At 41.9% G+C, this 15,514-nt stretch overlaps 1 protein-coding gene across 1 annotated transcript in view; it reads left to right on the top strand.

Moving 5' to 3' along the window:
* Positions 1-15,514, top strand: part of LOC112232763 (phospholipid-transporting ATPase ABCA1-like) — a 223,467-nt gene that overhangs the window by 110,446 nt on the left and 97,507 nt on the right. Inside the window, exons 23-24 of the mRNA XM_024399987.2 lie at positions 1,124-1,225; positions 2,863-3,052. Of these exons, the coding sequence (XP_024255755.2) occupies positions 1,124-1,225; positions 2,863-3,052 (292 nt within the window). The remainder of the gene's footprint in view (positions 1-1,123; positions 1,226-2,862; positions 3,053-15,514) is intronic.

Here is a 15,514-nt window from a genome sequence, read left to right as displayed (position 1 = left end):
CCCCTCATGGGTGCGTGCTCAGTCCCCTCCTGTACTCCCTGTGGAACAGGTTGAGAGCTTCAAGTTCCTTGGTGTCCACATCACCAACAAATAATCATGGTCCAAACACACTGACAGTCGTGAAGAGGGCACGACAAAGACTATTCCCTCTCAGGAGACTGAAAAGATTTGACATGGGTCCTCAGATCCTCAAAAGGTTCTACGGCTGCACCATCGAGAGCATCCTGGCTGGTTGCGTCACTGCCTGGTATGGCAACTGCTCAGCCTCCGACCACAAGGCACTACAGAGGGTAGTGCGTACGGTCAAGTACATCACTGGGGCCAAGCTTCCTGCCATCCAGGACCGCTATACCAGGCGGTGTCAGAGGAAGGCCCTAAAAATTGGCAGACTCCAACCACCCTAGTCATTGACTGTTCTCTCTGCTACCGTACGGCAAGCGGTACTGGAGCGCTAAGCCTAGGTCTAAAAGGCTTTGTATTCTACCCACAAGCCATAAGACTCCTGAACAGCTAATCAAAGGGCTAACCAGACCCCTCTTTTACGCTGCTGCTACTCTCTGTTTATAATCAATGCATAGTCAATTTAACGCTACATGTACATATTACCTCGACTAACCGGTGCCCCCGCACCTCGACTCTTTACCACTACCCCCTGTATATAGCCTCGCTTGTTATTTTACTGCTGCTGTTTAATTATTTGTTTATTTTATTTTTCACTTATCTGTTTTTTTACTTCACACTCATTGTTGGTTAAGGGCTTGTAAACATTTCACGGTAAAGTCTACACCTGTTGTAATCGGCGCTTGTGACAAATAGATTTTGATTTGACTTGGTCAGGGCATGATCCAACTGTTTTGAGCATGGACTGCCTGACATTCGGCTCTTACAGCCACAAGGCTTCATTTCGCTTTTCAGTCAACGGCAGACCCACCACTTGGTTCCTTATCAAGCTGAGACGTGGGATCGGAGAAATGTTTGTTATTGTGGGGACTGGAGATGTTTTATTTGTCCAAGATGGCGGGCAATTAAAAGATTAGATGATTGCTTTGGATTATGTTGATAATTAGCCCTCCTGTAAGGCATAGTGTTAGAGTCTAACTAACAAGGTCCAATTTCATTACAGCAATGATGGGCCGCCAAATAATACAGAGGTTGCTCAAGTGGTGGACTCTTTGGTGAATAATCCTGGGTTTGGGACTCGCTGCATGGCTAACAACCCTATACCGTGAGTATGACCTGCGGCCATTTTGACACACCTCTCCCTCCATGTTATTACTGCATATGTTTTGTTTGCAGTGTTTCTCCTGCTAGATTGTCCATAAAGTTCTCCAAGTGAAGCAAGCCGCCCAATATCTGTTCATTTTGAACAGTGGAGAAGGGTGCAAAGCACATAATCAAATTTGATAAAGTGTTGTTCAAGTGTTTATTAGTTGTATGCCATATAGGCCCAAATCGTCCTCTAGCTAGCCCAGACCCCCCTCTGCATTTGTGGAAATGGAAAGGGATATTCAATTGGAGATGGTAGCCCTCTGAAATGCTTGGTGCAAATGTCTCCACATTGTTTACTTTACTTTATTACATTTATTTTTGCAGGGACAATGCACATGAATCCAAATTTCAGGAGTGAATGTTTTAGCCATCTGGAAAATTTTCTAACATAGTCCCTGGGCAGGTTATTCAAAACACTTAAAAAAACAAATGCAGACAGACAATAAGTGCATACAGAGCAACATGTGACAAGCAACACTTAGCACGTCGACAGATACTCGTATCCAATGATTTCAGATCTCAAAAGTGCATAGAGGGTAGGGGGTAGGTGTCAATATGGAATTGGGCAAACATCTTCCCCATTGGCACATTTTTTTACCTCAATAAATCAATTCAAATTTTGTTTTCACCAAATCTGAAGCTGAACCTGGTCGATTTGGAAACATTTTTGTTTTGATCAAATCTGAAGTTGCGTATCTCATGCAGGATAATTCCTCGAGAGACTACATTCCGTTTTATTCTTACATGCTCTGACACAATATCCATGCAGTGAAGAAAACCATTGAATAAATCCTAAATATTGATTGCGTACAACCGAAGGCATATACACGGTATCGTACGGTATATGGTTGAAATGAAATAATACACGTTTACGGCATCATTCTAAGTTATTTAGCACAATTTATTTGATATATTCATTCAGTCGTTATGGGGTTCTCGGAGGTGAGTGTTTTTTGGGATTGTGCAGATTTGCCTTGTTTTACGGTTAGGGGGTTGGAATAATATTGTCAATAGTAAGTGAACCTGATATCTCATAACTGCTCCATCTCCTCTCTGTCAAGCCCCATCATGTTCAACATGCTTTATCAAGCTGTTCTGCTTCCCTAACTCTTCAGCCGGCGCACTAACAACACTTACCGTGCCTCCCTGTTTTAGATAAGGAGACTTCTATGCTGTAGTTGTGTTGACAACGTCATTTGTCATCTACCGTTGCTGACGAATGAAAACCTCTCATCTCCAAAACAGAAATGTTTCAGTAAATTGAAAAAAATAATCCATATTTTCCCATTAACGAGCATACAGTGAAACTTTTATGGACCTTCAGGAGCTATTTTCCTAGAGTCATGGAATGTTCAGAGTACAAAGGTTTTCATTGGAGAGCGACGCTATGTTTAAAAAGAGCTAGACCTAAACAGGTATTCTAAAACTGTGTAAGTAGGTGTACTCTATACATGCTTGAATTTGAATGTTATGTCTTTCTGATGATAACTGTTGAGAAATCCCCTGCCAAGGCATGATATTTCCTATTTTGATTCTCATGGTTATTCATCTTCATCTTCATCACCATCATCACCCCCACCCCCCTTTCTCCAGGAATCTCCCGTGTGTCCCCATTGATTCTAAATGGACCACTCCCTCAGTGGAAACCTCTATCAACAACATCTTAATCAACGGGACCTGGAGCATGGCCAACCCTTCCCCTAACTGCCAGTGCAGCACTCCTCAAAAGACTATCATGCTGCCAGATTGCCCACCTGGAGCCGGGGGGCTGCCTCCCCCTCAGGTTAGTCCACAATCTGTCAACCCCAGGTCTGCTTGTAACATAATGGTTTCCAATAGAAATACTTGACCTCTGGCCTGAAATGTGTGTTTAACATGGCAACCTGTGTTGGACCTGAAGACTTGTGTTAGCGCCCCGAACTAATGCTTAAGCTTTTAGCTCTGCCAGCTAAAAGAGCAGGCTTCGAACCCCAGATGGTCAAATTGGTACAGTGACCCAGGTGCAGTGAGGGGGAGGTCAAAGGAGGGTGAAGTGTAACATAGTTGATTCAGTGTGCGCTGTATCTACAGTCCTGCAATGGAAATGTAGGTGTCTAAAATTGAAGTTATCATCTTCGCCTCCAAAGTTTTTATTGTGAAAGCATGTTTACCAAAGTATCTCCTTACAATGGATAATACTTATTGCATGCTATACTTTAGTCTATATCCCCTCCATGATGGATCCACCTTACAAATCAATCCATCCAATGTAACTAATGGATCCAGAACCAGGATATTACATGACCATTAACCACATTAACTACTTTACCAGGGTCAGCTAGAGTGTATATATCCAGCTAAACATGGATGTCCAGCTGGGACAATGTAACCATTGAAGTTAGACAGCTTTATTGTATCCATGTTACTATTGTCTCATGTCTTCCTCAATAGCCTTAGGGCTGGTCTTAAGAAAAAAATGTATGTTGCGATAATGTCGCACTACTCTTTTTCTGGCATCCTTTGAACTCTGACCTCTCTCAGATCATCCCTTTTAACCAACCCCTCTCGGAGAGTGGGTGCAGGTTAGCACTGAGCTTGCAGATGTCCGACCCCTCCCCTATAACTTCCAAGGCCTGGGTTTTCCCTGTGTGTCTCTTGGAAATCAAAGGCAATGTTTTATAAGCCATTACCCTAACAACATACATGGTCAAATGCAGGACCCCATTGAGTCTTAAACCTGACTGTGATCAATGAGGTGGGTGCCCCCCCCCCACACACAGAGAGAGCTGCCCCCAATCATCTGAGATCCTCCTCCCCACCCGAGGATTTTTTTTTTTAGAATAATATTTATATTCCCCACCCACATGCTCCAACAAAATGAACAAAAGAGAAAAAAGACAAAGGAAAATAGTAAATAGCAATGCAAAAAAAACAAAAGTCATCAAGGACAACAAAAATCATAATAGCAAGGCCAACTGAATTGGTTTGAGTGCGTGTATGTATTTACATGTGTGTATGTGTGTGTATGTCCGTGTATATGCACGTGTGTGCGTTTGAATGAGTGTGTGTGTATATGCATGTGTACATGCATACAAACACCTGTATTGCATCAGCCTCAGGCAAGCAAGCATTAGATGTAACAATGTTGCCACTCAGTTTTATTCAAATATACATTTTGTATTGTTTTATTTTGACTTTATTTTTTGACCATCATTCTATGCCCCGCCCAGCAGCTCCACTCCCACTTGTCTCCAATTCCACATCCCAACCCTCAGCTCCCCTCAGCCCATTCCACCTATCCCTCCTGGCCACCCTCTTTGAATTTCTACACACCATATATCTTTCAATTGTGCTATGACGTTTAACAACTTGAATCTGTCTAATCGAACAGAATCCACATCAACAAACATTGACTTGAATAGGAAATACCATTCTAATACTCCAATACCTTGAATGATATTGAAAACGATACAACATTGATGGACGGGAACTGGTGTATTCTAGCTTTTAGTGGAAATGGCTTTTGGTGTTTACACAAGGTGTGTTCTCAGTGGGTGAATTCTGGATTATTATTTAAGGAATGTGAGATGAGAGAGAAAGAGAGAGATGAGAGTCTGAGTGAGCCAAGTGATCTTGGTAATGTACCCACCATAGACTGATAGATAAAAGTCCAATATAGAGGGAAATAGGTAGACAGACGTAATGTTTTTTGTTACTTTCTAGGGTGGTTCATGCTTGGCTTGTTAGCAATCATTCATGTCTTGAAATGAGCATTTTCTGTTCTATTGGGTTTCAGGAAATAAACAATGTTATAAGAAAATATGTTGCACTCTAGCAACAGGTTGAATTGAAATGACAAACACCAGTTAATTAAATTAGGCTTGATTTAAAGAAGTTAATGAAATCACTCCTGGTTATACTTACGCACACAAGTTATAATAACCTATAAAGCTTTGCCGCAAACGATCAAAACCACTAAAAGCAACATTTTGTTATACAGTACCCAGTGATTTTAATTGACTGATTATTTGACTTTTTTCCCTGGTGGCTTAGGAACATGTGAATCGAAAGTCAATATCCCACATTTGCAAACAAAAACTAAAACCAATTCTTTCAGTCATGCTTTTCAAGACACAATCATCGACAGATAAACACTCTGGATGTGACAGACATGACCTTCACGTGATTCTGAGACTTTGTATTGCCTGCTACATCATGTGCCTGTCCATATACCAGCTGGGAGAGATACTATGTACTCCTTGAGAGGGAGCGTCAACACCGTACTGGTGAGGAGGTTCTGGTGGTTGATTTGATGTGAGGTTACAGCCGGTGTTGAGTGGTCGACATAGTTCATCACCCACCTGGATGGTAAATTCAGTTGATTAAAACAGAAAATAGGGGTGAGAAATCAAATACGGTAGATGTATGAAATGACATCAACCGTGACAGAGGTGTAAGGAGTGACACTTTAAGCCAGCAGCGCTAAGCGAAGGTGTGGTGCCAACGCGTTGGCTTTTCGACAGCGACTGTTCCTCAGTTTATTCCCCTTTTTTCCCCCTCAGTGGAAGTTAAATGTCAGAGAGACGGATGTCGTACTTACCCAGTTTGCAAACAAGTATCCAAAAGCACAGTCTGAGAAATATGAGATCATTTGCTTCTCTGTAGCTGGGGTGGGAGGTGAGTTTTATTCTGCTTGGCATCTTGTTCTGAAGTACCGCATCATCTTGGAATGAAAATTGAGATGTTTGACTGCAAAAGCCTCATTCTTGTAAGATGGCTAATTGGGATGTTTGACAAAGTCTTGGCAGAGGAACTGTTGGCTTTTCAGGAGAAAAAACAAGAAACTATTTCATGTATATTTTCTTAAACAGATATTTTATTGTCCTTGCTTCATTATAATCTACTGCCGGACACCACACACACATCTATGTGGTGGAAAAGTGACAGGTTCTTTTGGATCTGGGCTGAGCAGGCAGAGTGAAGTAGAGACTAAACAACAGTTTTAGACAAAACAACATATTTAAGAGGACATGTGGCTCAGGTTGGGTACATCTCACATGTTCCATTCCACAGTTTGCTTTTAGCCGATGCATAGTTTAAAATACCAACATCAACAAACCAGACAGAAAGGGGCACAGGAAGTGGCCCTGGAGACATGTGTCTATTTTCTCAGGTTCTCCACAGCTTAAACAACTACATTATCCACGTGCTCTCAACAAACAATGCCATTAGCTCTCTGCACACCAGGTTCCACCATGCCTCCGGACTGCATTCACTTCCTGTGGGCGGACGCCTAGAACATAAAAAACATGGGGGTTTAAACACACACATTGAAATGTCATAATCAGTTCAATTGTACAATGAAAATGCTTTGATGCATTAACTGAATGGATGGGAAATTAGTCACACCTGTGACACACACACACACACACACATATTCTTACACACACAAACACAAACACACATACACCAAAAAGCTGGAAGCGGCACAGAGCAGGCCCTTGAAGCAGGTTAGGGGTTAAATGCCTTGTTCAAAGTGTGCATTATGTATGCATACAGTACCTGTGTGTGTTTATGTGTGTGTGTGTGTGTGTGTGTGTGTGTGTGTGTGTGTGTGTGTGTGTGTGTGTGTGTGTGTGTGTGTGTGTGTGTGTGTGTGTGTGTGTGTGTGTGTGTGTGTGTGTGTGTGTGTGAGCACTGTATGTGTATACACATGTGTGCTGAGCCCTCTCAGACAGACAGTAAGAGGCCTTTGAAAGCCAATGACTTCCCCTACCCGGAGCCCATGCTGTTTTGCGAAACGACTCCTTGAGATGATGCTCTGCTCATCCTCAGACCTCATTTCTTCCCCCTCCTTCCAAAAGCTCCTTTATAGTGATGGACTGGACTATCACATGACGTCTGCCCTTGCCGGATATGTAATGCCTCGTTGAGCTTGTAATGCCTCGCTGTGCCCCCCCCCCTCTTGTGACAAGCCAGACAAGACGGGGCCGTTTTGAAGTGAGGGTTGGAGAACAGGTATTATGGGATGGGGATACTTGCCGAGACAGTCGGACAAAAAGAGTACAATTTCCGTGACCTGTCTTATTCTGACACCTGGATGTTCCGGATCTCGACAAGGCTGTCAAGGTGTCCCATTAAAAGGTGCTGTTGGATACATGAGGTTTTTTTTCACGGCAGTCAGTGTCTCTCTCTCTCTCCATTGTCTATTATTTCCCTCCCTTCTTTAAAATCACAGTATTTTTATTTGAATGTCTCTTTGTGCCACTCTTTGTGCCACCCAACCCTACACACATACAAACTGACGCACCCTATGCACACACACACACCACACACGGACAGACACTGCACACACACAAACGGACACTTCATTTATTAAACAATGAGTGCTATAAATTGCTTACCTGTGCTCCATGGTCCTGTAAAGGGGGGGCTTGAATTGATGTGGCTCTTTGGCCGAACCACCAACAGAAACCCAGAACATTGGGAGAATATATTCCCTTTGACCTAAAAAAAAAGAAGCTAGTTTTGAATTAACCATGACATGACGTACAGGCTTTGGAGTAGATTTCTTTTATCTTTTATCCTTGCTATCCTCCCAATATGTCCTTGAAAAACACACACACACACACAGAGAGAGAGAGAGAGAGAGAGAGAGAGAGAGAGATCTACGTTTCCATGGAAATGGCACACAGTAGTAAGCCTATTTACAATTCTCATGTATTGGCACTCGTTGGCTGGCGATATTTAACTGTAACAAATTAAAAGGCCTTCATGCGTGCAAAGGAATTGATAAAGCCACGGCTCTCTGAGTATTACGTTTGATGTCTTTATCATCAGGAAACTCTACTCAGCTACTGTTGCATAGCCTTGCCACCCTTATCTATCAAATACATCTTTTAAGTTGTGCATATTTTCTTCATTCACTACTTATGTGAGTAGAGTTCTTGAAAATGCTTACAAACAAATTCATTGAGATATGTTTTAGCAAGCCTTCAAAATGAAGCTAAACAAACCTTGAACAAACCATTGCACAAACTATTCTGAATGAAAAAGCAACCTTAGTGCACAAAACACCAGTACAGCCAGGGATCAAGCTGGTCTATGCTGGTGTATGCTGATCCATGCACGTTCAGTGCTGGTTGGATGCTGGTCAAGCATTGGATATCAGAGTGACGGTTACTCACCAGCATTACCAGCATTAAGACCAGGAATAAGACTTTCCCGAACCGGATACTTTGTTAGTATCCCCCAGGGCAATTGAACTCATCGCAGAGGCTGTTCCAAAACTCAGCCTGCGGAAAAGAGGCACTCGGAGCGGACTTTTAGTCAGACTCAAGAGGTGCGCCAACCATCCACCACTTCCACTTATATCACTCGCTAATGTTCCGTCTCTGGATAATAAAGTTGACGAGCTAAGGGCAAGGATTTTCTTCCAGAGAGACATCAGGGATTGTAACATACACTACCGGTCAAATGTTTTAGAACACCTACTCATACAAGGGTTCTTCTTTATTTTTTAAAACTGTTTTCTACATTGCAGAATAATAGTGAAGACATCAAAACTATGAAATAACACATATGGAATCATGCAGTAACCATAAACGTGTTAAACAAATCAAATATATATTTTTATCTTTGATATTCTTCAAAAAGCCACCATTTGCCTTGATGACAGCTTTGCACACTCTTGGCATTCTCTCAACCAGCTTCACCTGGAATGCTTTTTCAACAGTCTTAAAGGAGTTCCCACATACGCTGAGCACTTGTTGGCTGCTTTACCTTCACTCTGCGGTCCGAGTCATCCCAAACCATCTCAATTTGATTGAGGTCAGCAGATTGTGGAGGCCAGGTCATCTGATGCAGCACTCCATCACTCTCCTTCTTGGTTGGGTCATTGTCCTTTTCAAAAACAAATTATATTCCCACTAAGCCCAAACCAGATGGGATGATGTATCACTGCAGAATGCTGTGGTAGCCATGTTGGTTAAGTGTGCCTTGAATTCTAAATAAATCACAGACAGTGTCCCCAGAAAAGCACCCCACACCATAACACCTCCTCCTCCATGCTTTACGGTGGGAAATACACATGCGGAGATCATCCGTTCACCCACACCGCGTTTCACAAAGACACAGCGGTTGGAACCAAAGATCTCCAATTTGGACTCCAGACTAAAGGACACATTTCCACCAGTCTAATGTCCATTGCTTGTGTTTCTTGGCCCAAGCAAGTCTCTTCTTCTTAATGTTGTCCTTTTAGTAGTGTTTTCTTTGCAGCAATTCTACCATGAAGGACTGATTCAGACAGTCTCCTCTGAACAGTCGATGTTGGGATGTGTCTGTTACTTGAACTCTGTGAAACATTTATTTGGGCTGCAATTTCTGAGGCTGGTAACTCTAATGAACTTATCCTCTGCAGCAGAGGTAACTCTGGGTCTTCCTTTCCTGTGCTGGTCCTCATGAGAGCCAGTTCCATCATAGCGCTTGATGGTTTTTGCGACTGCACTTGAAGAAACGTTCAAAGGTCTTGACATTTTCTACATTGTCTGAAAAAATATGGACTGTATTTCTCTTTGATTATTTGAGCTGTTCTTGCCATAATATGGACATGGTCTTTTACTAAATAGGGCTATCTCTGTGTACCACCCCTACCTTGTCACAACACAACTGATTGGCTCAAACGCATTAAGAAGGAAAGACATTCCACAAATGAACTTTTAAGAAGCCACACCTGTTAATTGAAATACATTACAGGTGACTACCTCATGAAGCTGGTTGAGAGAATGCCAAGTAGGCAAAGCTGTCAACAACACAAATGGAGGCTATTTGAAGAATCTCAAATATAAAGTTTATTTTGACTTGGTTAACACTTTTTCGGTTACTACATGATCCCATATGTGTTATTTCATAGTTCTGATGTCTTCACTATTATTCTACAATGTAAAAAAATGTCAAAATAAAGAAAAACCCTTGCATAAGTAGGTGTTCTAAAACTTTTAACCGGTAGTGTACTCTGTTTCACGAAAACATGGCTCTCTCTATATATTCTGTCTGAGGCGGTTCAGCCAGTCGGGTTCTCAGTTCATCGTGAAGACAGGAATAATGTCTCTCCAGGAAGAAGAAGGGCAGGGGTGTACAGTATGTTTCATGATTAACTACTCTACTCATGGTGTGATTGTGATAACATACAGGGACTCAAGTCCTTTTGTTCACCCGACCTAGAATACCTCACAAGGGGGCACGATAAAGCCTATTTCCCCTCAGGAAACTAAAAAGATTTGTTATGGCTCCTGAGATCCTCAAAAGGTTCTACAGCTGCAACATCGAGAGCGTCCTGACCTGTTGCATCACTGCCTGGTACGGCAATTACTCGGTCTCCGACCGCAAGGCACTTCAGAGGGTAGTGCGTACGGCCCAGTACATCACTGGGGCAAAGCTGCCTGCCATCCAGGACCTCTACACTAGGCGGTGTCAGAGGAAGGCCCTAAAAATTGTCAAAGTCCCCAGTCATAGACTGTTCTCTCTACTACCTCATGGCAAGCGGTACTGGAGTGCTTAGTCTAGGACAAAAAGGCTTCTCAACAGTTTTTACCCCGAAGCCATAAGACTCCTGAACAGGTAACCAAATGGTTACCCGGACTATTTGCATTGTGTGCCTCCCCCAACCCCTCTTTTATGCTGCTCCTACTCTCTGTTAATCTTATATGCATAGTCACTTTAACTATACATTCATGTGCATACTACCTCAGTTGGCCCGACCAACCAGTGCTCCTGCACATTGGCTAACCTGGCTATCTGCATTGTGTCCCACCACCTGCCAACCCCTATTTTTACACTTCTGCTAGTCTCTGTTCATCATATACAGTGGGGCAGAAAAGTATTTAGTCAGCCACCAATTGTGCAAGTTCTCCCACTTAAAAAGATGAGAGGCCTGTAATTTTCATCATAGGTACACTTCAACTATGACAGACAAAATGAGAAAAAAAAATCCAGAAAATCACATTGTAGGATTTTTAATGAATTTATTTGCAAATTATGGTGGAAAATAAGTATTTGGTCACCTACAAACAAGCAAGATTTCTGGCTCTCACAGACCTGTAACTCCGTCTTTAAGAGGCTCCTCTGTCCTCCACTCGTTACCTGTATTAATGGCACCTGTTTGAACTTGTTATCAGTATAAAAGTATAAATCTTTGTCCCCATGTGCAGCTGCAAACCATAGTCTGGCTTTTTTATGGCAGTTTTGGAGCAGTGGCTTCTTCCTTGCTGAGCGGCCTTTTAGGTTATGTCGATATAGGACTGTGGATATAGATACTTTTGTGCCTGTTTCCTCCAGCATCCTCACAAGGTAATTTGCTGTTGTTCTGGGATTGATTTGCACTTTTCGGACCAAGGTACGTTCATCTCTCGGAGACAGAACGCATCTCTTCCCTGAGTGGTATGACGGCTGCGTGGTTCCATGGTTTTTATACTTGCATATTGTTGTCTGTACGGATGAATGTGGTACCTTCAGGCATTTGGAAATTGCTCCCAAGGATGAACCAGACTTGTGGAGATCTACAATTGTTTTCTGAGGTCTTGGCTGATTTCTTTTGATTTTCCCATGATCAAGCAAAGAGGCACTGAGTTTGAAGGTAGGCCTTGAAATACAAATTATGTCAATTAGAAGCTTCTAAAGCCATGGCATCATTTTCGGGAATATTCCAAGCTGTTTAAAGGCACAGTCAATTAAGTGTATGTAAACTTTTGACCCACTGGAGTTATGATGCTGTGAAATAATCTGTCTGTAAACAATTGTTGAAAAAATTACTTGTGTCATGTACAAAGTAGATGTCCTAACCGACTTGCCAAAACTATAGTTTGTTAACAAGTCATTTGTGTAGTGGTTGAAAAACGAGTTCTAATGACTCCAACCTAAGTGTATAACTTCCGACTTCAACTGTATATATACTGTATTCTGTCCTATTCCACTGTATTTTAGGATATACCGCTCTGACATTGCTTGTCCTAATATTTATGTATTCTTAATTCCATTCATGTAAATTTAAATTTATTGTTAGATGTTACTTGTTAGACATTACTGCACTGTTTGAACTAGAAACATATGCATTTCACTACACCCGCGGTAACATCTGCTGAACACGTGTACTGAATGTGACAAATAATAAAATAATAATAATAAAATAATAAAATAAAGTATATTTGATTTGATTCCAGTTTATGCTGGTGATGCTGGTGACCAAGCTGGTCTATGCTGGTCCAGCATAGTCTAGCTGCTGGTCTGACCACTCTCATTTATCATATTTCCCAGCATTCTCTTTTGTGGTTTGTTTTAATGTCATTTTTGTTTGTTGTGTTTTTGCAGGTACATTGATTGATTAATTAATCATATGCTAAACAAAGATAAATAACATACATTTTTCTAAACTAATCCATTCTGCTAGTTTGATTTATTGCACACGTTATTGAAATGTTTGTTCCATTTTACATGGTTTGGGGAGTCTAAGTGATTCTATGTTGGTCACCAGTGTCCATGGCTGATCCCTAGCAAAACACAGAGAAGGAACACTGTAGTCTGGTTACCACCAAACACAAAAAAGTCTTGTCACTATGGTAACACAGCAAAGGCTGGACACCATGAAAACATAATGACGGTTGCTTACCAGCAGAAACACAGCGAAGGCCGGTCACCAGCAAAAACACAGTGATGGCTGGTCCACAGCAAAACACAATTCCATGAAAGCACAGCGAAGGTATCACGGAAACACAGCAAATGCTGGTCACCAGCAAATATGCTGGGCCAGCCTATGTTGGTCTACTGTATGCTGGCTTTTTCAGCAGGGATGTTCTAAAATAGGCCTTGATATTTGATACTAATTTACTTCTCATTTTTAATTGGTAGTGCTGCACACTTGACCAGGATGGTTTTAATAACTTGCACTTTGCTTTGGGGGAGTTGTCCTGGCATGGCGTTGTTATTCTATTGTGCATGACCAATTACATTGTATTATCTTCGTAACAATATGAATCAGAGTTCAGTTTATTGGGAACGGATCTCCCTATTGGCCAGCCTAGGCCTCTCTTTGAGGTAGATAATCAGATAATGAACCACACACACTATGTACTGACAAGTCCTGCAACCTGAATTCAAGCAGACAGAACCCACGATATGGGTCGGTCACATCTTTGCTCTAAGAGGCTACTGTTGATTTGTCATTTTGTCTTCTACCCCCTAGATCCATTCTAGTGTTAAATGACCTGTCCGAAGCGAAGCGTTCAGCAAGGAAGGGCACATTGGAAAACAAAAGGGAAAAGGTTGTGAGGTTGCAAGATGAGCCAGATGGTGGAATGAGGCCCTGTAAATGTATTTATTTATTTTAGTAAAACTGCAGCTAGGCAGTGTTGACTTGTAAAGATGGCAATGTCTCTGGCTTATGTTTGTATTATTTTGAACATAGCCTTACGTTGGAGGTTGATCCACTCATTGATATATTAGCAAATGTATTCAAAAGATGCACGTAGGCACACAAATGCACATATCCACTTGCTGCTGCCAACATATACAGAAATTCCTTGTAATTTCCTGCCAACAAGATACGATTTGAGTCACAATCCATCACTTTAGTTCCTAGTATTTACAAATAACTTACTAGCAGTTACTTTGCCAAAATCAACCTCTACCAACAAGACAGGTGCAGCACTTTTGACAGGAAATAAGAATTACAAGTCATGCATTTCTGAAAATGACAATTAAATGTTGTCTTTTAAAAACATAAGAAAACAAAATTGACTTGATCATAATTCAGCATTTCTGACAAATCAACAAACCAGATGAGTTAAACTCAGCCAAGGCCTGCATAGCTACGTACAGCAGGTGGTTCACATCGCTTCAAGCAGAAGTCTACGTCCCAAAGATTGCATTTGTTTGTGCCAGGTAGAATTGGAAGTTGGTTATTGAGGTTTCCCAAGATACAGACTGTGTGCAGAGATTAATAAGAAGCCTATTCTCTTATCGTCTCTCCAACACCGCGGCGTGCCAGCTTATTCCCCAGATTTGATTACTCTGAGTTTACATTTGCCTCTCTCCTGTTTGCCTCTCCTGTGTGTCATCAACCTGCCGTCATGTGGTCTAGAGTGGCATACGCGTGTGGAATGAGTGATGTGAAGTATAGAATGCCAAGTGAAGAGAGAGCACGTTCCAGGTAAATAACTGGGATCAGAAGTGGCAAGGTGGGAGGAGATATCCGAGGACAGGTTCATTGTAATGGCCGAAATGGAATAAAAGAAAGGTATCAAACACATGCTTTGATACTATTCAATTCATTTTTTTTGTTGCCATTACAACAAACTTTTCCTCTATCTTTTTATGACCTATATAAAACGATGACATGTACGGTGTCCATAGTAGTACACACGCCCATTGAGTGTTGGAAGCAATGGCAACTTATCTGTGGTTTCGATTGGAGGAGGTGAAATGCAGCCAATGCAATTCGACTCTCATGCTGGCTGTCTGAGCTGTGAGCTCAGGCTCATTGTGCACAGTACAGTCAACACTCGAACCATCTGTTTGTTTATTTTGAAGCTCTTGCTGCTCGTAATGGAGACCCAGATTGTTCAACGGTAAACAGTGTGTAGGGTCTCATCTTCTTCCTGTTACATAACTTCCTAGTTGTTTCACTATTACAGTAACCACATTTTTAACTACATTCAAAATCACATTGTTCATTTTGCAGATAACTAATGGTATGCAGTGGGTATAGAGTCCAAAGCTACATCAATGTACTGTATATTCATCTCATTTGGAATTGAGTTCTGCTATTACAGACTGCATTTTTTGCAGCTGGCCTGTATCTACAGTTCGACTAGGCGTGGACCTGGAAAGTCGAACTATATAACCAAATACATCCTGGTTGGATTATTTAGATTACTGGGCACTCATCTGTAAAAACAATAACATGAAACCATTTCAATATGTATCAGGGGGACAGGTAAGCTTTTGGAATGGAACCCCCCTTTCCCCTCTCCCCTCCTAATCAGGCCCCTCGCCCCAACCAAGCTATGAATTAATTAACGAACCAGTGCCTGTTTGCATACAGATCCATGTCATTACCGAACAACAAATAGAAAAGAGGCGTACAAACACTGCTAATCGGTGTGGGGGCGTTTATTTAAACAGTAGTCTCTCTCCGAGTGCAGTGTTTACCCTCGGTTAGCACGCTAAGCTAGGAACCCAGGGAAGGGTGGATAGAACACATTTTGTTAAAGGG

This window comes from Oncorhynchus tshawytscha, linkage group LG15, assembly GCF_018296145.1.
Source record: "Oncorhynchus tshawytscha isolate Ot180627B linkage group LG15, Otsh_v2.0, whole genome shotgun sequence".
Taxonomy (NCBI): domain Eukaryota; kingdom Metazoa; phylum Chordata; class Actinopteri; order Salmoniformes; family Salmonidae; genus Oncorhynchus; species Oncorhynchus tshawytscha.
This window is presented reverse-complemented; position numbering and strand designations above follow the sequence as displayed.